This window comes from Leuresthes tenuis, unplaced genomic scaffold, assembly GCF_036924035.1.
Source record: "Leuresthes tenuis unplaced genomic scaffold, fLeuTen1.0.hap1 SCAF_18, whole genome shotgun sequence".
NCBI classification, from domain to species: Eukaryota; Metazoa; Chordata; class Actinopteri; order Atheriniformes; family Atherinopsidae; genus Leuresthes; species Leuresthes tenuis.
In genome coordinates, this window is record NW_027325372.1 from 16,584,530 (window position 1) to 16,608,967 (window position 24,438).

At 41.4% G+C, this 24,438-nt stretch overlaps 1 protein-coding gene across 1 annotated transcript; it reads right to left on the minus strand.

Annotated features, from left to right (window-relative positions):
- LOC140275321 (inactive phospholipase C-like protein 2) lies at positions 1-24,438 on the minus strand. The gene is made up of 12 exons (XM_072370763.1): positions 24,001-24,438; positions 13,139-13,240; positions 12,849-12,998; positions 12,510-12,670; positions 11,228-11,690; positions 9,688-10,911; positions 9,006-9,255; positions 8,566-8,852; positions 7,120-7,323; positions 5,171-5,246; positions 1,403-1,512; positions 1-1,274 (listed from the first exon to the last, which is right to left on the minus strand). The coding sequence occupies exons 1-12, from the start codon at positions 24,244-24,246 to the stop codon at positions 1,098-1,100; spliced, it is 3,450 nt and encodes a 1,149-aa protein (XP_072226864.1). The 5' UTR covers positions 24,247-24,438; the 3' UTR covers positions 1-1,097.

The following is a 24,438-nucleotide window of genomic DNA, read 5'->3' on the forward strand; positions in this document are numbered from 1 at the left end:
TCGTTTAAAAATGTCTTTATTTCTATCCTGACTGTTGCTGGCTGAGCCTCATCTACTGCAACAATATGTATCTGGAATGTTTTCATTATTACAATAACTTATGCAAAATATTCTTTACAGCAAAAGGATAGAATTACATATTAAAATACTGTACAGAGTTTTGCACACAAAGTAAGCACTTTCAGCAGTAACAGTATTAGTTCTGAAGAGGCAGACAACAACACCTCAGGAGTTGATCAGTATGGCGGGTGACAGCGGTTTAATTATCACATGAGTTTCAGGAAAATAAAAAATATAGAACACTGTTTGTGAGACAATATTAAGAGGGCAAAGATGACAATCTCATGGCAACTGGATGAAGAGCAGCAATCTGGGACCAACATATTCTTTAATACAAAATGATAAGCTGGAGAGACATATAGAGGCCTCACTGGTCCACAAAATAACGGTAAGACTTCAAACATTCACAGACTCATTGACATTGAGAGGGTGTCTTCTAACTTACAGGTAAAATGTCCTGCAACTTGATCTGATTCTAATCCTTGATTTCCATCCATCTATTATCTATATTCGCTTAATGCAATTTAGGGATGGAGCCTATCCCAGATGTCATTGGGTGAGAGGCAGGGTACACCCTGGACAGGTCGCCAGTCCATCTGATCCTTGACTTGATATTGCAAACTATTTAGCAATGTGTGGAGGTGATAAGTTTTCCGAAGGATTTTAACAGAGTTTTCAGCAAACCAGAGCTGGGACGACTCAAGCAATTTTTACAAGCAAATAGCTTGTAAAAATGCAATTTCTTCTCCCTGGTCATGACACTTCAAACCTTAAAAATTGCACGTAGAAAGTAAATTTGGTGTATTTACAGTTTAAAACAGTACAAACCACTGAACCTTGGCTTCCCATCTAACTACATTCATCTCTCCAGCGTATTATTTCTTGCATCTCTTATCAACAGTGCATCACAGCTCGTTCAGTGGCTGCTTTTTCAAGACTTTCACATTCATCATCCCTTCCACCTCTCTGAGAACAACATTATGATATAAGAAGAGCTTATCAAAGCAGTTATGACAGCAGCCATAGTCATCTGCGAGCTACGCCGAGGTACCTTTACCACTCGTGTTGTCATCCTGACCTCGGCGTGTTTGCGAGCGGACTCTAGTTAATCCTACCCTCTCTTTGGTGAGGTTTCCAGTCAGAGCAGCATCGTGCACCTGCTTCATGTTCTCCTGGACGTCAGCCTTGGCGTGCTTCAGCAGGTCAGCCTGGCCCTGCGGTGGCAGGAATGAGGAGAAATAAGGAGAGAGTTGCATAAGGGAGATTGAAAGAGGCCATAACATGTAATGATCTACGACAAGGCTGTTTGGCTTCTTTGAAAGCGCATGAGTGTGTCGCTGACCTTGAGGATGGTGATGTTCCAGCTGAAACTCTCCAGTGCTCGTCTAACCTTGGAACCTTTCAGCCCCTCCTTTGTCGCAAGGCTTTGCAGCTTTTCATGAAACTCCATGGCTTGAGCAGAAACACAAAACCACAACAGACAGATACTTGAAAAGTTGCCATTTATAATTGAAAGAGCATAATTTAGAGGAGCAAAACTGGCCAGCTGATCGACTTCTCTAATGTCAAGTGAAATCTGCTGCCCAGTACCATAGCTGCTAGGCAAAGACAGAAGAGGGACAATGATAAGGATCTGCTAAACATCTCCATGCATTAATTCATGGTCAACATCTTAGCAAAGTGACATTAGCATTTAGCATGGAGCTGTGCCTTGGACAGTGGTCGACTGGTTTGTCAGTGCGTTTGCTAAAAAGAAGAGGTAAAGCATGGGCAAGGAAAGACCTATATCTAAAAATATAAATGGGATATTGGCTGTACCCTGCCTCTCACCCGAGACAGCTTGGATTGGATCCAGTCCCCTCGCAACCCTAAAATGGATTAAGTGGGTATAGAAAATGGATGGATGGATGGGACATTGGCTTTGGCTGAAGATGGGCCGTCCGAGTGCATTTCTACTGAAGAGACTGAGACTGGAGTCAAGAACAAGTCTTTTCAAACTTCACACTTTAAGGTAAATGTGGATGGAGTTAAAAGCAATATAATATTTAAACTTCAATTTTAGCCAAAAGACATATGGCAGATTTCACAAGGAGATAAAAGGGTAGCAAAAATGCAAATGAGTTCAATAAGGAGTGCACCGAAAATCTGAGAGACTAATGAGGAAATCTTTATAAGGAAAGCTAGTCAGCGTCATATAAATCAAGCCAGCGGCTAGTTTGAGTGTGTGCAGTGAGTTGATTGTGTGGCTTCCTCTGACTGCCCCAGGTCACTGTCCCACTGTTACCATGGAAACCAAGGAAGTGGGTTAACACGGGGCAAACATCCCTGTGAGCTATCAATGAAAACCTTACACACCAAGTTGTGGACCACTCACATACACAAAGGGGTAAACAGATTGGATGCTAGTATAATTCCTCACACATGATTCCTCTCTGTGAGAAAATGTCTGCAAATATGGACGCACACCTGCACACACATTCCTTCTCCACAGTCACTCACACCTACATAAGTTGCCTGAATAATAACCTTTAATGCACGGTTGCTAGGCAACTCAAAGCCTACGTGCCACTGTAGTGTTTGTGCAAGTGTCTATTTTCTTGTGAAGCAAAGCCAGAGGAGGGAACGCTATCTCCAAGCCAATACTGGGACACAGAGAAACATACACACACAAACGGTGTCCTGACCCAGAGGCCAAAATAATCTTCAGGATATAGTGTGCATTTAAATCACCTTCCATTCCTGCCGTCCTTTTGTACTGTGACCAGCTGAGATGGGAAGGGTTTGACTTGTAATCTGATGCCATCAAGAAATGACCCGGACAATCACAACTGTATAATCTACTGTACACTTCCTGATGAGAATCTCAGCACTTCATAACTCAAGGCCCTGTGGGGAAAGCAGCTGATCGTCTGAGGTTGATTAAAGGGTAAGTTCATTCACAAACAAAATTTCCGAAGGTGTAGCACAATAACCCTAGTTATAAAGGATTGTTCAAGTGTGTGAACCTCCGCATGCTTGAGAATATTCCCACTTTATTCACAAAATTCTCTCACTAAACAAAAAAATTCTCTCGTACTCTATAGGCTGACTCTGTACATGTGGAAGCATCTGCATTGATACTCCCTGAATGTTTACATAGAAAGAAGAAGACTTACTAAAAATATATCTTCATTTTATTCCTAGCTTGTGCTGGTTATACTGTTATTGTATTGTTACTTGCTGACATTTTTTTCTGGGAGTGTAGAGGGGATTGTTTCTCAGAAATTAGAATTGAAAGAGCAATTCTTTACTCTCTGGAGATTCTCAGTACTAATTTTTTGAGGTTGCTGTTATTGCTATTCCTCTTTATAAAAAAAAGGAAATAAAGACATAGGGCTAAAAGCCTGACCTTATATGACTGAAAATATGTGCGTGGTAGGTGGTGACAATACTTTCAGTTAAAATTCAGGAGCAGGACAAACGTCCATCAAACGTCTTCTTCTCATACGTTTATTCATGACCACCTGCCCTGCACACTTGTTGACCTAGTTTTCATACCCCAAACCTCCACTTCCTCTGCTTCTCTCTTCTTTCTTATCGCTGAAGGTCTACAAGCCTGTGAACTGCATCCTGTTCCTCAACAAACCTTCCCCACACTACGACTATTCGCATTACTTCTCATCAGCATCATACATATAACACTCAATAAACAATGTTGTGCATCTTGTTGAATTTGGGATTCTTGCTCAAGAAACACTAATAATAAGTGCGGAAGTAAGTGGTTTAACTCTAAAACACACCAACACATTCTGATATTCTCCTGCCTCCACTGGTGTTGCTGCTTTCCTTTCAGTGTTGGCCTCCAGCCACCCATCTCTGTTCTTTATCTTCCCACGTCTCTTTTCTGCCCCTCCCTTTCCTCTTTTTGCCCTGATGTGACTTCCAAACATGCATCTCTGCCACCAATCATCCCATGCTTACCTCAAAGTGACCCATCAATGCCTTCTTGTTACCTACCTCCTCTTCCCAGAATGAAGGGGGGATCTCTGCCAAGTGATCACCTGATCACCATCTTTACAGTGTGCACACAGGAAGAGCTTTGTTCCTAAGATCAGGCTCTTTTATCAGATGAACATACAAGCACAGGGCCGACTGCCCAGGGCTAAGCTATCACAATTTAGAATCTAACTCTATTTACATGTGACAAGATGTGAAATGAAAGATCCACAATGGAGTACAAGGTGGTAACATGACCTCTGCTGCAGTAATAACAGCAAAACATATGAAAATGTCTGAACACCGAATGATGCTCTTTCAAGCGGCCCCAGGTGAACCTCTTGAAAAATCGTTTGGTTTGGTTTAACCTTTCCACTCACACATTTTCACAGGTGGCTTTGGACAAAACTGGCAATGTTGCATTTGTTTCAACCCACAGCTTTTCAACTCTTATGATACAAAGAAAAACTGATAAGCCTAAATGTAAGTCCCAAGTGTTCTTTTTGAAAAGTAAAAATATAACATCTGGAGATTCTATTTGTAAAATGCAGCACCTAGAGACTTACATGCGCACTAAATTTTTTCAATTATTTGTACCAAGGCAGTGGTAAACTATTTTAAATGCCGCCAAACATGCCGTCTCCTGGGAGACAGCCAGAGATAGAATCGAGTTGATAATTGTGATGTGGGTAATGTGTGTAGCCTCTTGGTGAGTTTGAGGGGTTGTTTATTGCTACTGGGACATCAGTCTGGCTCACTAACATCAGATGACCCAAAGTGTCCCTGCCGAAGTAAACAAAGCTCTGCCAAAAAACACAGAATTACATCAGCAGGTCAAATACTGTGTCCTCACTTGAGAGGCAGAGGGGTGATTGAAAGTGGGAGCTGTGCCAGTTTAAACCTCGTCCATCCAAAATATACAGACGAATCGGGCCGTTTTAACGGAGCTGATTAGACTGATGTCTTCAGAGGATGGAACAGGAAAAAATATGATGGGCAACAAAAGGAAGGAAGGGAAAAACAAGAACACAGAAAGGACGAAAAGGAAAGGAATAGAATGGAATGGAATAAAGTTGTGCTGCAAAGGCTGCATGGAAGTCTTCACTACCACACAACCACACGCACAGCTACACACCTGTTGTCTGTATATGCAGGATCCTTTCGTAGATCCCATCAGAGAGCTCAATCACAGCTCTGCTCGCGTTGACCATCTGCAAACAGGGAAACAGGGACTCTCTTAGAATGATGACTTACCTTGGCATTCTGTTTGTGGTGCATGAATAACACTGTTAAGCACTTATGCAAATGTTTTATTGTGTGCAGTAAAAGTACAAACTGCACACCCAGTAATACAGTGCAAAAAGTGATAAAAAGATCAATATACATAAATGACATGTATATTAAGCAAATAAAGCAAATAAAAACACAGTTATCATATTTTGAATATCTTGATTTTATGAATATGGAAAATGCCAACTGGAGCTCACATTTTAAACAAATACATGTGATGCATGCACATGATGGCACCCACAGAAACTTATGAGACAACTCTTTCTGAGTAATGAATGCATAAGACACACACACACTGGAATATAAACAGCAACTGCCTGATTAATTCTGCACTTCCCCTCATAAACCCTGCTGGTACTTGACCCCTATGTGAGAAAAATGCTGTTCAACAAATAGGGGATTAACTACAGTACACCGGTACAACATGATCCACTTCAAAAGGGCACACACACACATGCGCACACACATTCCCATGTCCTCTCTCCTCTTTCACATATCAGGGGTGAGGTTTGGAATCCATTTAGTCAAACTGCATTCAAATCTATGCAAATGGTATTCAGCACTGGGCTGAGCTTTTTCAACCCTGATCCGCTTGGCTGGAACGGAAGTGGCTAGAGGCCCAAACAAACACACATGCACATTCTTACTTTGACCTACAGTGCACAAATAATCCAGCCACACATTCTAGATGCATAGCAGTGACAAACAACTGTGGTTAAATTAAAGTGTCACAGATTATGCCCCAAAACCTTAATCAAAAATGAAGGCAACAGGAAATAAATCCATTCATCTCTGCTACAGCTTGTTTCCATCTGAAAACCTGAACACGCTCCCCCCTCACTCACAATGCACTTGCACACAAATTGTATGCTCTTTATATAGAGTCACTAAATTGCCAATACTGACTGTCCATAATCCTGACCAAGACATTTCTTGGAAATATCTATTATGAAACAGAAGCAAGCTGACTTGCAGATGTCATTTAAAAAAATATTACATCAGTAAGAGAGAAAATGCCATAATGTTCTTCACCACTGCAACAAGCTACCATTCTTCTAAGTGATTCTCCAGATCTGCACAAAACCCACTTATTTTCAGACAGCCCAATCCAACTTGACCCAGAGGGAGGGAGCAGTGACAGGAACTGAAAGAGAATATTGAGTGAAAGAGGGAACAGGATGGACATTGAAAGACAGAGACTCCAAAGACACCAAAGGGAATTATATCAAAAGTCAGATAAGAGAAACTTGAAGCAAGGGTACAATTTTGCACCCACTCAGTTGATTCATTGTCTGACTGTGGAGCCACTGCAACCAACAGATCAGTTGGCTGCTTGTATTCTTTGATGTTCTTCCTGTCTTTGTGTTTACTTCCACAAAAGGTTTTTTTCTTGGTGTCTGGATTTATTCTTAGACACCATTACATAAATTAAATCTGGTAAATAACCTTCTCTATGGTCAATGAAAGTCTGTGGTTTATTTGGTTGGAGAAACACAGTGGCTTTAGGCTATTACGAGGATGTTGCTGACGTGTTTACTTGGGCTAGAACAAATGGGGGTGTTGTCTGCTGCATAACAATGAGAGCTGACTTTGTGCTTCAGTTCATCTTTGGGAAAGAAGGAAGTTGTTGTTGAGGAGAGGGGCTTGCAGTGTTAACTCAAGCAGCCAGGAAATGGGAGGTGACTGTTTTGCGTTTGATCTTTTCTTACTTTTGATTAATTGATGAGCTTTGCACATAGATTTATCCAATTCAAATATTATGATCATGAACTTTCACATCTATTCGCTACTTACCATTTCATACGTAGAGACGACTCGACGAAGGACATCTGGCAAAGGCCCCTGGGGCTCCAGGGTCGGGTAATGGTCTCGCAGGTCAAACAGCAGCAAAGGTGTCCCCTCTGGTCCTGTAACTCTGGAGCTCAGAGCCAACACACACTGCATGAGGTTAGCCACAGCCGACACCCCACACAGCTCCCTGAACATGGCTACTGAGTTCTGTTAAAAAGAAGAACAAACTAATTAAATCCACAGATTTAAATATTAATACACCTTTACTCCTGGTATGAACAGAGAACTCTGAGACAATAAAATGTTTCTAAAGAACTCCATAAACATTGTGAAATCTTCCTTCTGTCCTTTTTTGTTATCTGTCACACACAAGTATTTCACACATGCACTGGAGTCCTGAAATGTTTTCAAGATGTTTCCAGGGTGGTGGCATGTGATGTTCCCAACTTTGACTCCGGACTTCAGAGGGTGAGATAATCTATGAACATATCAGCAAACATTTCGAAGCATTTGCTGCCGCTGTGCGAGTGAGCATGTGTATGTTTGTCCTTTCTGGTGACATCAAAATGAATCAGAATGATTTCCACAGATAATTCTAGCATCAAAACAGCGTAAAAGAGTCCGGACCACAGTGTCCAAGCACTCTCCTGAACATCTCAGGTGCTAATCAGTGAAAAGAGTTACACAAAAACAAACAGCTAATCAATACTAAGTACTGCACTAGAGTGATTAGTTTTTTCTTGCTGATATTGATTGCTCTCCGGCTATTGTATTGTTGTAGCAGTTCAAATGAAACTGAGAGATGTTGATTATCTTAATATATTGAAAGAACATATAAATAGAAAGTGACACACACAGCCGCAGACCAAAACACTGATTTTCTCATAAATATTACTACTAATATTAATACGTATTAGAATATTATCATCCTTATTGCAGAATAATAATGATTATGCATAGGTCTCATTGGAATTAATATCAATTGAGCTGAATAGTGATGAAAACAATAATGTGTGTATCATAAACATACAATAAAATTTGAGTTAAAAAAGAATCATTAAAGATATCGAAAGCTCAAAAGAAACCATCTTTATCAGCCACATTGGCGCAGCTGGTATTATTTTTTCCTCTTGTGACTTTGTGTCGCAAAATGGTGACCTGGAGTCATCTCCCGCAGCCAGATCTACCACAAAGTTGATCATAGTTGCATTTCAGCCACAGAAATCTTTTCCAGGAACAAGGCTTTAGGGGGCCCTTTTCTTTGTCCTCTGTCATTTCCACTGCAGTAACAAGGGAATAACAGAGTTAAGGGTGAGATCATTTCACCCCAGAAAACGCTCCTTAAGTTTTATGGTAGTTCCTGCAAAAGTGCCACCAGGGCACTATTTTGAGACCCTCAAGCCGTCATAGCTTGTAAAAAGCAAAATTTTCAGTTTGACTCTTCCTCACCTGCATGTTTTCCCTCAAGTCGGTGGCTTCTCTCAACAAAGGAGCAGCCATCTTGAAAGCCTCGTCCACTGCTCGAACTCCTAAGTCCCTCAGAGCTGTGTAGTCCCTCCCTTTTCGCGCCTTTCGCACTGAGAGACCTCTTTTGTGAGGTTTTCCTCCACCTCTCCGATTGGTGAGGGCCACATGGACAAATAGCCTGGCATGTGGGAGGTCCTCCCCTGTGAGGGACTGAAGGGGTACATGTCGATATCCTGGCTGGAGGCACTCCAGTGGTATGGTATACTGACCTGCAGTAGTAGAGAAATCAAAATTAATTTTAGTGTTAAAGAAGGGATTTTTCTGTTTGAAACATTTCAACAGCCAAGGATCATGTAGGTTCACAATAGTAACTATGAGTCGAGTGTGATTCAACTTACAGAAACACCTTTATACTCACTGACCTATGAATTCATCCCCTATGAAGTCGTCATCCAACACCACAAAACGAACCATGGCAAGCTCAGGTAAGTTGATCTGGAACTCAAAGCTCTCATCAAAGATGGGGTTGTCCCCATTCTGGGTCACAGTCCTGGTGCGGCGCTCTGTGCAGTCAGCTGGGATGCCATGAATCTCCACATACACATAGGGGTCCACTACATCCCCTTTGGCCCCGGAGCCTCTTGGCTTGGGCAGATTCTGACCGCTGATCACCTGGGGGAAGGATGTATTGTTGTTATTTGTAACACAATAATAATTAAAGCAGAATATACCATTTCAATATGAGTTTGGACTCATTTGTGCAGTCGCAGTGATCTGTCATAAATTGCTCTCACCAAATCAAAAGCTTATAACAAAGAACTGCATGACATCACAATGGTTCATTTTAGCAGGGTATGAATGGAGCATTCAAAGTGGTTCAAGACAAGTCATCGAGTATCATTTAAAACCAAATATGATTTAAACATATTTGCGCTTTAGTATGCTATTCTTAATAGATCTAAGATCCGAGATGCAAATATTACCTGAGAGAATTATGCCCAAAACTTAAAAATGAAAAGTTCCAGTACAATGAATTATGAACTGAAGTTCTGGAAGAACTTCAAGTTTGTGTTATCTACAGGGGACACACCTACAGGGACCTACCTTCACATGCAGCAGCTGTGGAGACACACCAGGCACCGTGTCTTTGGTGTCAGCACTGAAATAAGACACTTCCTGCCGCATGATGGCTGGGCGCAAAACGTAACCACAGTTCCCGTTCTGTCGGAACCAGGCTGTGTTCAGGTCCATCATCAGACCTGCTGTCTGAAAATTCATGGACACAATTTGGCAACCGCACTTCCATAGGTCCTGTGGGTTCATGTTGCTTGAGTCGATACGCATAGGACTGGGGTATACCCGTGACAGGAAATGCTTGTTGTGGTTGACAAAGTCACCAGGGCTGTCACTAGCGAGATGCACAGCCAAAGTCTCATTGAACGAACACAGTTCCCAAGGTTTTTGGCTTTTGGATGATGTTGCAAAGTCTATGAAGCGGACAGAATGGCATAGAATTACCATGTCAGAGAGTTCCCTTAACAGCTGGAAACGTTTGGGAGGCAGATGAGGTGGATTAGATTGAGTAATAGCTTGGATGGGAACACTCTTCAGCACCACATCCTTTTCAGTTGCTCCAAATGCTGCCATACTACTATTAATTGGTTTTATCCTCTGGCACAATTCTGCTCCTTCGTCTTCTTCACTTACCTCTCCATCTTCTCCATCAGAACCTGGCCCCAACTTTTTACCTTTGAGCAGGATCCGATGACTTAGAGCATGCGGCGATGGTAGATAAGAGGCTCCTTCTTCTGGGAGATCTGTGTACAGCCTCTCCCCTAAAATCCTCGTGAGATGTTGCAACACCACTTTCTGCTGTTGCAGCGAACAGTGGTTTTCAATACACAGAATTAATGGATACTCTGATGCCACGAATGCAAACCTTCCAATTGCTTCTAGAACACAACGCAGGGCCAGTGGCGGGGAGAGGGTGTGACCGGTACACACCACCGGTTCCTCATCAGGGCCATCCCAGATGTCCAGCTCCACACATCGGCAACCCATCTTAAGGGCACGAATGTAGCCGGAGATATCAGAGGGGCCCCTAAACTGGTCCTCAATGAGGTAGGTGTTATGCGAGGAGTTGATGTAGTAGTGAGACAAAGGCTGGGACATGTCCTGGCAAATAATGTCATGCTCCCGATCAAAGAGGTGGCACTCTGCTGATGTGAGGTAGCTGGTGAAGCCATCCAGTGATAAGTATCCCTGCTGTCGTCCCTCCTCCGATGGCTCGTGGGACTGAATGAGTTTCAGGCTGGTTTCCTCACTCACCTAGAGGACAAAGCAAGAAAAGACTGAGATGACAGAGAAATTACTAGAATTACAGTGTTTGGGTTATAGTCTAATAAAAAGTTGTAAGAATGACTGTGTCTGAGAAAAAAACAACCATAATCCCAGGTCTCTAGTGTATCCAGCAGTTACTTTAAACACAGACATCAGGGCTAAGCCTTCCTGTTTCATGCACCTATTATAGTTTAAATGCAAGCTAATTTTATCTCTAAATATTCAAATATAGATGTCTAATCACAGATAATAATGCATCCTTGACTTGTTTCCTGAATGTGTGCTATTTACCAATGTTACCCACCTGAGCCATTCCTTGCTCAGCCTCGATGAACTTCATAAGGTCTTTGGTGTCCAGGAACTCCTTATTGCTTGAGAACTGCACCAACAGAAAGTAGATCTCTGGGCGTGTGCAAAAGTCATGGAAGACCTCAATGAACTCCTGCTTGGTGACTTTTTCATTTCTTTCAGTTAATTTTTCGCTATGGTCTTTAAATCCAGATTCATTATCTATTGTAAGCCTGCATGTCTTCTCTCGGACTCTTTGAAGCTCTTTAAACCTGTGCTCCACTTTTCCTCCGTTCACCCCAGAATTTACTCCTTGTATCAGTTTAACAGCTGACTGCAAGGCAATCCCTTCCTCTATGTGATCCTGTCTGTCCAAATCAGCAACAGAGGAGAACAGCTGCTCCAGCCAGCGCAGACGAAGACTGTCCTGACTGCTGGCAAGCATGTCTAGGGCATGTTTTCCATACTGCATGAGATACCTGGAGGCAGATAAGAGAAATATGGACAAGAATGGTGTAGTTAGATACAATGTTGTGTTATAATACAGCATAATAAACATTTCCACTTTCACTCATTCCTTTTTAACCGTGCCTAATATATAGAGCCCAGCAAGTGTAGCAGAACAATAAGTTTAAAGTCCAGTCATGTTTACAGGCACAGCCAGCCATTCATAACAGATAAAACTCTACCCATCAAATTCTCCCTCTTTTCTCAGCACAATCAATACTGGAGTAAAACGCAAGATGAAAGACACAAGTTGTATTGTTGGAATGACACAAAACACCTGCAAAGATTAGCCCTACATGACCAAGCTTTAGTTTTCAAATGAAAACTCTGTCATTACTTATTCACCTTGACCTCGTCAGAATAACCTGAGTAAATCATCGAAGCAGTACAGTGTAATTCCTTTTTAAACCTGGTGTTACATTTGGGAACCATTTCTACAGTGTCTTGTCCTGCAGAGGACAGACATTAAGCTAACCTTAACAGGGTGTTTTACTTTTAATTTATTGTACCAACTCCGTACTTACCATGGGGGTGATTTAAAAATAATCATATTTCACTTTATGTTTGAACTCACCCTTCATACCTCTACTACTCACATAACAGAGAGGATAATGTCTGAATAATAGTGATTTTGATCATCTTATTTTGCCATGCTGTTTTAATACATTGCTGCTGTTGTGTGCTACAGGAGCAGATTATTTCCCCAAAAAGATTTGCAACAGGCTTTTGAAACATTGTGTTTTGCAAGTGTACAGTGTAAAACTGCTCTCAGTTATTTTTTTTTGTCATACCTCAGGCCAGTAACCCAGATGTTAGCTACTTCAGCAGAGTTGGCCACCAGGTCCAAGCTTTCATAAATCTCACCATAGATGATGGAGAAGGCACAGTCCTCTGAAATCTGCTCATAAACCCCGCTGGTGCGGAAGGTTTCAGTGTTGCGACCTGTCCGTACCTAGAATTTGTGTCCACAAGAGATGCAATAAAATCCACATTAGGTACAATAAAACCAAATCAACTGTTGTCCTTCATATGGATGAGGGCTGGAGATGTTTTTATTGCTTTAGTCTAAAAGACTCATTTATGCAGCAACCTCCACACACACACACACACACACACACACACACACTGACCTCACGTATAGAGGAGAGAGAGATCCGAGCTTTGTCTGACTCTTTCTTAGATGGTTCCCAGCATAGAGCCTGGAGGCCTGCATCCAGAAGGTAATATCGCTGGTAAACACGTGAGTTGGGTCGGATTTTTTTCAGCTCACGTCCCTCCACCTGGAAAAAAAGCATGGAATGAGTTATCATCCATGTGGATCTTAACAGGCCCAGACGTTTTGATCTACAAGAAACCCTTGTGTGTTTGGTGCCTTAAACATTTTATGTACAGGTACATAAAGGCTCACAAGGCAGCTCACCATGGAGTGGATACAATCAGCAGCACTACTAATCTTCCTCTCTGACAGACTGCAGCTAAAGGACACCGTCTTCTTTCTCTCCCGACCAGCACGTGAACCGTCCTGAACAGGATGGATGCAGGGATGACAGGGTAGGACAAATAAAGAGAGGAAGGGCAGGGCGAGGGGAGTGTAAGATGAAAGCAAAAAATTAGTCAATGGACATACAGACAGACATCACTCAGAAAAATTTTTTTTTTTAGCATGACAAATATGTTTCCGGCCCACGACTGAACTCAAAGGATTATAAACCATGAGCTTATATAACCATAAAGATTATTTTGTCTACCGTGTACGGCCTCCTCTTCCTAATCTGTTATTGTTTTTCCTGATACCAGGCTAAAAGCCTTTGCTTGCCCTTGCCCCTCGCCGCTACACCATTAATCATACCTGAGTAGACAGAGACAGCAGACTGCAGCATTCTAATTCTGCCCCTCCACGACGACCCTGGCACACTCAATCAGTTTATCTGAGCTCACCATCACAGCTCATCCATCTGATTCATTGACCAATTAGATGTCACCCCCACAAAGAGCATTATGCTAACAGAAAAGAGCATATAGTATGTGGGCAAAGTTATTCAATTACAGATATATTAGTCCTGATAAAATCAAATCAGAGAGCTAAATTAAGGTAGTTTAAGATAGGATATGCAGGATAACCTCATTACAGTTGATTCAATCCAAAGAGGAGTCATTGACAAGGCACCCACATACTTAATAATGCATATCGCAAGAAGGATACAAAAGCTAACAAATGTAATACCTTTTTTACCTCTGTTTATTTTGTGCAACCAACAGACCAAAACTCTTTTAGAAATACATATATTTTTAAAAAAAACAGGTAAAACAACCAACTTCTTTTGTAAAGATTCAGATGTCCGTAAATAAATCTACACAAAACATAAACATTTTTAAAAAATTAAAAATTAAAACCAACAGCCTGTTGCTTTGTGCTTAAGAAACACTAAGTTGAGATGTATTTAAAAGTATCTATGAGATCCAGTTAATTACCCGGGAGCAGATTAACATTTTCATATTCATATTGAACACCTGTGGGCACTGATCAGTAAACAATTCGTCTGCATTCATCACAAAACTCTGATATCATTAAAAAAAAGGACATTACATGAACCTCAAGAGCACTTGTGTGGTTGATGCGGAAGAGGAGGAGGGAACCCTTCATATGATATAATCAAGAAATATATGAAAGGCTTCAAGAAATAATAGAGAGAAAGAATGGGGAAAAGAGAGCACAGCTGTGTTTCATCTAAAGAATCTGAATGAACATGTGGAGGAGGGGAAGCATTATTCAGACATGAGGATATCATCCCAGAGATGGAAGGGGGGGGACACCTCATCATCACAAATCCTCACAGAATCAATCGCCTCATTAGGACAGTTTTTGAGACGGTGTGAGGGGAGCGCTATAAAAATATCCCTGGTGCCTGAGGCTGTGATAAAGCGATGGAGACAGATTGAGGGTGTGGACAAGCCCAATTTCCAATTTAACTGCAGGGAGAGGAAGACATAGAAGAATCTTTTCAGTTTAATCCCATAAAAACAAAGCATGCAAGAAATGCTAAAACACTGACTTGAGAATAAGCTATTTGATTGTGTGCTCACCATGATCCCATGGTGGAATGCCTAAGCAACACCTCAGATTTAATATTATGATTATTAATGTCAGCCTTAATCTATACCCCTCACCTGTGTGTATGAGATATTACTGGGATGGCTCCTCTGTGGTTGTATCACCCACTAGAAAAACCATACAGACAATCTGCAGTGAAACTCATGTACTATATGGGATGAAATCCTGCCGAAACAATGGGATACTTTCCTGTCAGTAAGTTATGGCTCATATGGGGTGCAACTCTCACAGGCTGTTTCTGAAGGAGACAAACATCATGATTTTTCCTGAGGGTGGCTCAGCGGTCGGCTTTCAAATATCATCAAATGTGGGGTCTGTCTTGCGTGGTCACTTCTGTTGGCCCATGGCTTTAATTACAAACTAAGAAGGAGACAGAGTTCAAACGCATGAGCTCCCAACACTTACGTCAGTGTGGACTTTGAATAAATGATTCATTCCTGACAAGACAAAACTGCAGAGCCCACGTTGACCTAAACACCCGAGTATCATGCAAACATGTTGATCATAACCAAGACACACAATGCTGAAATAGATTGTAGAGGCTATTCACGCTGAGAAAAGAGGCTCAGCCTGCATCCTCCGATAAGATTTCGATTCCATTCTTTCTTAATCTCTGTGCTGAATATCTCCATTGCAGAGACCCTATTTTGTTTTCTCACACAGAGCAAGATGAGTCTCCAAAACCTCTACTGTGCTTCAAAACAGGAAGCAGCCCATCAGCGTGTCACAGCAAGTTTCCTGTAACTCAGCTGAGAGTTGAGACAAGTGACAACAGAGGAAAGAGAAAGAAGTTAAAAAAAAAGAGAAAAGTCGTGTGAAACCCACATCACTACTAATTCTTGATATGGTGTCGGTTATTTTTAGGCTTGTCATTGTACAGCACGTGTTAAACATGCAGCAGATGAAAACTTTACAATCACCTTGTTTGTTTTCTCACGTCCTTATATAGTACAGCTTCCTTTTCACTCCTTTGCCTCAATTAGTCTTGTTTCAAATCAGTCTTTTAGTTTCCACTCTTTCTAGTTGTGCTTCAGATGTGACCTCTCTGGTTAATGGCTGTAGGGTCAAAGCTATACTGGAAAAGGTAGCCACGTTAGCCCTGTAACATGCGATCAGTGAAAATATTGATACTGCTTTGTGGGCGTTACCAATAAAGGTAACTGAGTGTTCACACTTCCTCAGACTTTAGGAATGCATGAAAATAATGAAAATGAAATTGATATTCTTAGCAAACTTGTTGAAAATTGTGCCAAAGTCGCAAGACAGACAGTATGATGTGCTACATTTTGAATTTTCCCCCATGGGGAATGAATAAAGTATTTTTCTAGTCTATTCTATTCTATTCTACATGTAAAGTGAAAAATAAAGACAGCAAGCAGCAAGCAGCAAGGCATTTTCGAGCAGTGCGGCGGGCACAGTGTTTTCATGTTGGTGGGAATAACTCCCTGTGGTACTTGCCTGGACTTTATGCTTCTTATAGACCTATTAAATCCACAACAATACTATATAGTGCACAAAAGGAAATGATACCAAAAATGTTTTGTGTTGTTCTTTTTTTTTAGCAGAGCAAAAAAAAAATGGCTCAGATGAGAGTTGTAAAATCATAAAACCAAAATAGCAAAACAAAATTTCAGTTGTAAGAAGAATGCCTTGAAAAGATTATTGCAGAAAGATCTGGATGATTGTGTCACTATGAGATTACTTTTGTTCCTGTTACAGCAGGAAGTTGACACACTAATTGAACAGATGGACCAATGTGGGGATGGATGGAAGTTCAGAGAGAAATGGGACAGACTGAGTAGCACAGCCTATTAGATGCCGTTATTACAGAGGGATGCACAGAATTACAGAGAGACTAAACACAAAGTTTAAGCTCGGAAGAGGAAAGAGATAAACAATATAGATGAGCTGCAGTTAAGGAGGCTGCTGTGCGGTTTTAGTGTAGTCATTCACTGAGCTTCTGGGTGAATTCATCATGGCCTGACACATTTATTAGGCAACTTACATGCATCTCTGGTATAATTCATGAGAACATTTGTATGCAACAAGCTTGTATTACTAATTACAGCTTCCCAGAGTCAGCAGAGTGAAGATGTAGGTCATTAGAGGGCAGTGTCTTTGATCTGTTAATCAAGACGAAAAGAAAATGAAAGGCGCTTGCTGGGTGAGGGAAAACAAAGAATAGAAGGGTGAAAATGGATAGGAAGTGTTGAACAGCACACAGCCTTGCCTGTGGCCTTGTGTGCATGTGTGACAGCAGATGATTGATGTTGAATGGAATAGGTTATTCCTCCAGCCACTCACCCTGGAGCACAACTCCACCTCTGGGAAGGGGGATATTTATTGTGAGATGACAGTGAATGTATGTGACAAAAAAAAAGACAGAAGGTTAAGGAACTTTAACATCTACATCAAGTGACATTAGAGTAATATATATATATATAAAAAACAAAGATTGAAAAAAATAAGAAGCTGGGCAACCACATCAGACACTTAATATGCATATGCAAATATGCACATCAGCATGCTTCTTACCAGACACCACTGAACTGCTGCTCTTAATCAATGCACAAGGTATTGGCTTCCACACTATAGGTAACTATAGCAACAGTACAGGTGCTGAATAACCCTCACCAAGGGTAGAATTAACTGGCGACATAGCATAGCATAGCCAATTAATTCTACCCTTGATAAGGGTTACTCAGGTTACAAATAAGATCATTCCTTTTCATATGGAAAGTAATCAAGAGAAAACAGTGTTCAGTATCTCCTAATGATGTTCTCCACCTTCACATCATCCATTGTGCTTTAGAGTTTTATCTGGGCTAGCACTGAGATGATAAGTCAAGCAACCTCTTAGACAATAAAGCAAGACTGATTGCAAACGATTTCTCAAAATCAGCATTATATGAAAGGGAGATGTACTTTGCTTCTTGTCTTTTCTGCTGTGTTTTTGCATTTTATAGCTTTAATGTGTATAAAAGGTCTGCAAAGTTACAAAGTGCAAGTTCACAACAAGCAGAGTCATCCAGAGATGCCTATAACATATTTTTGTCAGTATCGCTTTAATTCAAATACATTCCATTAAAACATATCTTATAGTAGATATACAAATTCAAAATATAAACCTGTAAATTGACAAAATGTGGGATCTTTAGGCTGAATCTACAGCCATATTTGCATTTATATGAATCTGTGGAGTGGTAATTTGAGCTTAATGCCAGTACATTTTAACATAAACTGCTGGTTAGCACTGTTGTCTTGCAGCAAGAGGGTTCCTGGTTTGAATCCCAGCTGGGTCCTTTCTGTGTGTGGTTTGCATGTTCTCCCCGTGAACACGTGGGTTTTCTCCTAGTACCCCAGCTTTCTCCAACCACCCAAAAACATGCATTTTAGGTTAAACTGGGGTTAAACTGGGGTTAAAGTCAATTGTGTAACTGATTCAAAGGCTATAAACAAAAATGATCAACAATAAATGACTGTATTCTTTTCTTGATTGAGTGTTCATAACCTTAGATTCTGTGAGATGAGACCAAGAAATACTTCTTAAAAACTATCGTCAACAGCTCTTGCAACTATCATATGATGTCAAAGAGGTTCGGGTGAAATCCCAGAGCTGTGGCTCTAATTTTCCAAGAATTCTTCAGCAGGTGAATCTTTCCACGAATCTTATGTAGTAAATATTTTTTATATGACCTGATTATACCAACAGTTGTTTGTTGTCACACTTATGAAGACAAATCTTTAAGCTTTGCTGCAAGCTGTTCAAAAACTGTGATGGTCACATCGCATCTAGGTGATGTTTGCATGTGTGTGCTACAGATGCCAGTACATTATAGACAAAGAAAGCAGATGATGCGCTATGTGGTCAAGTCAGTCTGCGTACAGGAATTATGTTCAGCAGAAAATGTGGTTAGCGTTCACAGTGTCTCAACTGCTTGCTCTGTGGGGAGTGGAGCAGCAGATGCTCTTTTTAACGCTTCAAACCTTTCGAGTTTCATATGCAGGAATACACGCGAACATGCACACTATCAAACTCACACGCTACACAAAACGAAACAAGCAAAAGGTTTATTTGAAAAGGTCAATTTGTCAGAGAGCTGACCACAATTCTAGTTGACTAACGTCACAGACGGATACACCGAAAAAAAAATAGGTGATGACAGGAGTTAATGTATAGTTCAAAGTTCCAATTTTGGTTTTTATTTGCATCAATGTGACTCTGTTCAGCAGCGCAGTCGCTATTCACAAACTCAGACATCCATCCACATACTTACACAAACAGAATCACTGCATGTACGTGGGCAGAGCCGTGTAATGAATGTAAAAGTGGGGAGATTATATCTTTTGAAGAGATTACCAAGAAATGTGATTTGTATGCAATTTAACAGTCTTTTAAAAAAAACAACCAGGGTAAATTTATCAGACAGATGGCATTAAACAGACATACCGTCTCATATCTACATTAAACAATAAGTCACTCTGTCTTCATTTGCAACAGCAAGCTAGATTTATGGGTTTCATTTACCTCTGCAGAGTTGTAAAAAATCCTGGAGGATTTTCAGTAACCTCTAATTCTCTGAGATGTTTAATTATACCGTTACAAATCTTCCACAGAGCCCATATGACGTTTCCTCCAGGTTTAAGAACGAAGCTCAAGTCTTTGATGCTGCCATGGCTTTGGACAAGTGGCTGTGATGATTCGTATCCTGTAGAACAGCTCTGAAGTCAGAAAATCTGACTAAATTTCACAGCCAGGGTAAAGAAAAAAAGAAAGATAAAAGTAAGAGAGTATTTTTTTCCTAAAAGAAGCTTGGCTGATTGTTGTCAACAGGTGACACATACTAATAATGCCACAGAGACTGAAAAAATGTTCATCTGGTAAATCTTCCAGTATGAAATTGTTATATCAAACATTCTTGAAAACAGACCTTCAGCAGAAAAAATGGCTGAATATTTTGGAGAGAAATACAATATGTAAGAAGAAAGATCACACAATATGACACCATATACAGATATTTCCACAATCCAACATTGCTACATGGAATGACACCCATGCACAATCATTTATGCTAGAAGAATCAAACAGAGGAACTGCATTGTATGTAAGAATCTATGTTAATGAAACCATAGTAACTACGAAAAATGTATTTTTATAGCACTTTTCACAGATAAAAACAAAGTGCTTCACAACAAAGAACAAAAAATAAAAGTATAACATATCGTAACCGGTTAAAACATAACAGAATCCAACATAAACACCAAGTTAATCAAAAGCATGTTGGTACAAACATGTCTTCAGCTGCTTTTTAAGAGTTAACAGAGTCTACAGCATAAAGACAATGGAAGAGAATTCCACAACCTTGGTGCCACTGCCTGAAAAGGCTGATCCCCACAAGTTTTGAACTGAGTGCGTGGGGCCAGCAGCAACCTCTGACATGATGACCCAAGAGCTCGGAAAGAAGAAGGAGGTTTCAACAGGTCAAAGATATACTGGGGAGCTTGACCATGTCTAAAATTAATTCTAAAATTTGCTGGCAACCAAGTTGTGACTTGCTGTTGTGGTTCTGTTAGTCTGATAGTTACTATCTTGTTCAGGTTTGTGGAAGCCTATCCAATCACTGAGCGAGAGGTCGGGACGGCAACTCCACAGAATCACCGGCTGTCCTCAAACCCATGTCTTTGGACTGTTGGAAGAAACTGAAGCGAAGCACCAGACTGCACACTCCACACAGAAAAGGCCAAAATATGCATTCAAACCACAAATATCATCCTGTTAACAACTGCACTATTGCTGCAACCCTTATTTTGTTTTCCCTTTTTGTTTTGTTCAGGGATATCTGTTGGGGCTTACGGCAAATGATTGCCTCTGTGGCTAATATGGTTGATTGTTCTGTTTTATTTGTCTACTTTGTGTAAAATATTTAAAAGGAACCATGAAAAACGGCGCGATCAATCACCGGCTCAGCTCGGAGGTGCGAGCGGCAGTGTTTTCAGTTGCTCTGTCACATCAGTGAGGAGGTGCATTCTCTCCCTGGGCTGTGCAGTGCTGCGCTCAAGCAGTTTAAATCGGTTTAAGGCGGACTAAAGATACTTATTTGAACTGCTGGAGGTGCTCAAAGCTGCTGTGACTCAAAGAACTATCATCCCAAGCTGTGCACTAATACTTCCCACACAGTCTGAAAATCCCACATAAAGACGTCCAAAATGCAAATATATACCAATAAAATATGTGTTTTGATGAAGGAACAAGCATTGACATATTTCTGTCATATATGTCCACTGTATATACAGTCTAATCCCCAGTAAAAACAAACCTCCAAACTGAGGACTGCCGGAGGAATGGTTTGAAATTTCAGGATTGCTGCCTCACTAACTTGTGTAGACTTAGAAGACTATTGAAAACAGTCACATAAACATGCAACAGAGAACCCTGTGGTGTGTGTTGGCATGACTAACGAGAGATGTGGAAATAGATGTTAGTTTTGCCAAGCTGTATTTTAAAACAAGGCAAGTCTGTGCAGGTGTGTGTGTGTTGTTCTTAGTGTGGCTAGATTTGTACATTTGAAACTAAGAGAACGTGAAAGCGAACGCCTTATGATTATCTATCTCTTAGATAAAGTTGAAACAGGCATAGATTGGTGGTCACCTACAGCTGTATCTCCTCCATGCACATGAGGGAAACAGAACAAATGAGAGGACAGCAGACAGCACAACATACATACTAATGACAACCATGCATAACTCAGCCGAAGGGAACAGGAACAAACACACGTACACTGAACGTGAGCCCCCTACTCATGCTAAAACCAGTCTGGAATGTCATGTTTCCTGTTTGTCCACCAACATACCACCCGGACTATTGTGTGGAATCCTGAGGTTAGCCATAGGGGTAATCTAGCAAACAGAAAAACACGCTGTGGTATTTACAGATGGAATCATAACTCTTAACATGGTTCATAAATGTCTTCCTCACCTCTCATTTCTACCTCAATACAAAGGAAGCGTGCGAAGCATATAGCATGTTTTCCCAGGCCCCCCCCTCTGCTCTTTAAAGTGAAAGCTGCTACCAAGCAAGACAGTGATGTTCTAGAGCCATTAAACACCTCACATCAAACATGGCACTGCATTTCAAGCACCGTCCTCAGCAGGAGTGATTTTCACTATTTCTGACTCCCAATAAGACACCACAGCTTCAAGCACACAGAGCTCCTTCAAATTGTCCTTGTTAAGCTGGCTGCAACAGAGGAGCGGAGGAGAGCAGGCCTGTGTGTAGGCAAAGAGGTGAGAATCATTTGTCTGTTTTTCTGTGTGTGTGTGTGTGTGTTCCAGTGAAAGTGATTTGTCACCGCCAATTGCTCATGACTTACTAGCAACATTGCCACATGAACTGAGTGAGGAAATTGGTCAACGGGCCAGCTTCCTGTCTTGCTGAGTCGTTGCTAATCACACATAGCTGATGACATGTTCAAATAATCATGTTTTTGCCGGCAGAGGCTCTGGAGACACGCAGCAGCTAGGAATCAATATAAGACCTCCCACATGCCCAGAGGCCAAAGCCATAAAAGGACAAAGTCAGGGCATGATTTATTGATTAGATGCTGTTGGTATGAATGTTGCTTTAAATGCTTTTACCTCAAGGAAATCTGTGTTGTGAGCTTTGGTCAAATAAGCTTGACATCTGCTCGCACTCGAATCCAGGCAGTGAGATAGTAGCAAAGGGGCATTCAACAGTGAGCTGCAGCGGGCAGAAAGATGTAATTTCTCATTCTAATCAAAAAGGGGGGTGGTTTTGCTTGCTAGTTCCTCCTCCTCCTCCTCCTCCTCCTCCTCCTCCTCTCCAGAGCAGCAGGAGCGCTTGTAAGTGGCATTGGCTGAAGTCTCACCGAATACAATCTGACCAGCACATAACAACCTTACTGTATGACACACAAGTAAAAAGCTTTGGAAATCTTGATCAAGTTTTGGTTTTGATATTCTGTATTTGAAGTCGATGGAAAATGAGACACAGGGCTTCAAAATGTTTGAGAAGCTCGCTATTGCACATTTTAAAAAAATGTTTAAACCTTCAAAAATTAGATGACAGCTATCAACAAAATTAGAAAAAGTACCACCTTTAAATTATACAAAAACCCCTATGTATTACGCAGCTGAGATAAACAACTGGGAAACTTCACAGGTGGATCAGACTTTCCGTTGTGTGCCACTAAAATGGGCTTTAAGTCACCACAGAGTGTAGTATGCCCTGGAGGCAACAGAAGAAGAAGAAGAAGAAGAAGCTGTAGTCAGCACTGGCAGTTGCAAAGACACAGGCTGCCAGCCAACAGGGCATAGAGATGAGTCATAGTGAAAATCTCAGTGATTATAACAAAAAGTTGAAACTCCAGGAAACTTCTTGCCTTTGCTACCACACCCTTCCTAAAATAATCTGAATTCAGCTGCAAACACACAAAATGACGTAAAAAATTAACCAAAAGCAAAGTAAATATTTGAGTTGCTTTACCCAAGTGGAGGACTGAAATCTTTCAGAACTTTCAACTGTTCTCCCGGACTGGTAAGTAAAAAGCTGGAAGTGTTAATGCTGTGAATGTAGTTTGTGTTAGCTCTAACTTTTCTAAGCTGATTCCACAATATCAGTCTACTGTGTGTATTAATGCAGTGTTAAGTCTGCCAAATGCATAAACATAGACAAAGAGGAAGAGCAGCGGGTTGCATCTCTAAAGGTAGCTGTGTTAAATTACCAGCAGTAAGATCAACATAAGCAATTAACAAACGGAAGAACTCTGTCCCCTTGTGGTGATACTTTTCGAAGCCCAAAGTCACAAAACCCACCTTTAAGGTACATAATGCCTCTACTCAAAATTTCCTCAAGAGCTCCGAGTCGAGATGAGGTGACTGACTGTTCTATTTGACACAGATAGAGACAGAGACATTTTATTGTCAGGGAGCAGGTTGATTCAACTCGCCAGCACTGCTAGACTGACTTTATTTTGATTCGTTTGTCCCTCCCTTGAAACCAGAACGACCTTCTCCTGAGTTCGTATTGTGATTGAATAATCTATAGGATTTAACTAACTGCAAAGGGGGTGTAATGCAACTATTCTGCACGTTTCCTCAGAAGATATCTATGCGAGACGCGCCGCTTTCTGTTGATGGAAATAACGGCCTACCTTGATCAGACTGCTGCGTCGAGGGATTGGTCTCGGAGCTGAATCTGACCCCCTGTCATCCCACGTCGGGGATTCGCAGCTGGATTCGTTTTGGACCCTTTTGTCGGTGTTTGACACGCTGCAGTTTCCGTTGGACACGGGCTCTCCTCGGTGCGTCTCCGCGCTCATTCCGGCTTCCCCCGACGCAGCTTTCCAGCCAGCAACCGGTGGGCCGACGTCGTTCTTCTTAGCTTTAAATTCAGCCATAGAGGTACTTTTTGGGGAGGTGGAGGTGGGGGCTCTGTTTTCATGAAAATCAGCGGAGCTCCCAAAGCAGCGGCGTCGCACACGGACGCGGACGTGCCATCGTGTGAAGTGAGCGATCTGAGACCGCGCGTCAACAGCAGAGGAAACTTCTCTCTCTCTCTCTCTCTTTTTCTCTCTCTACACGCACGCACG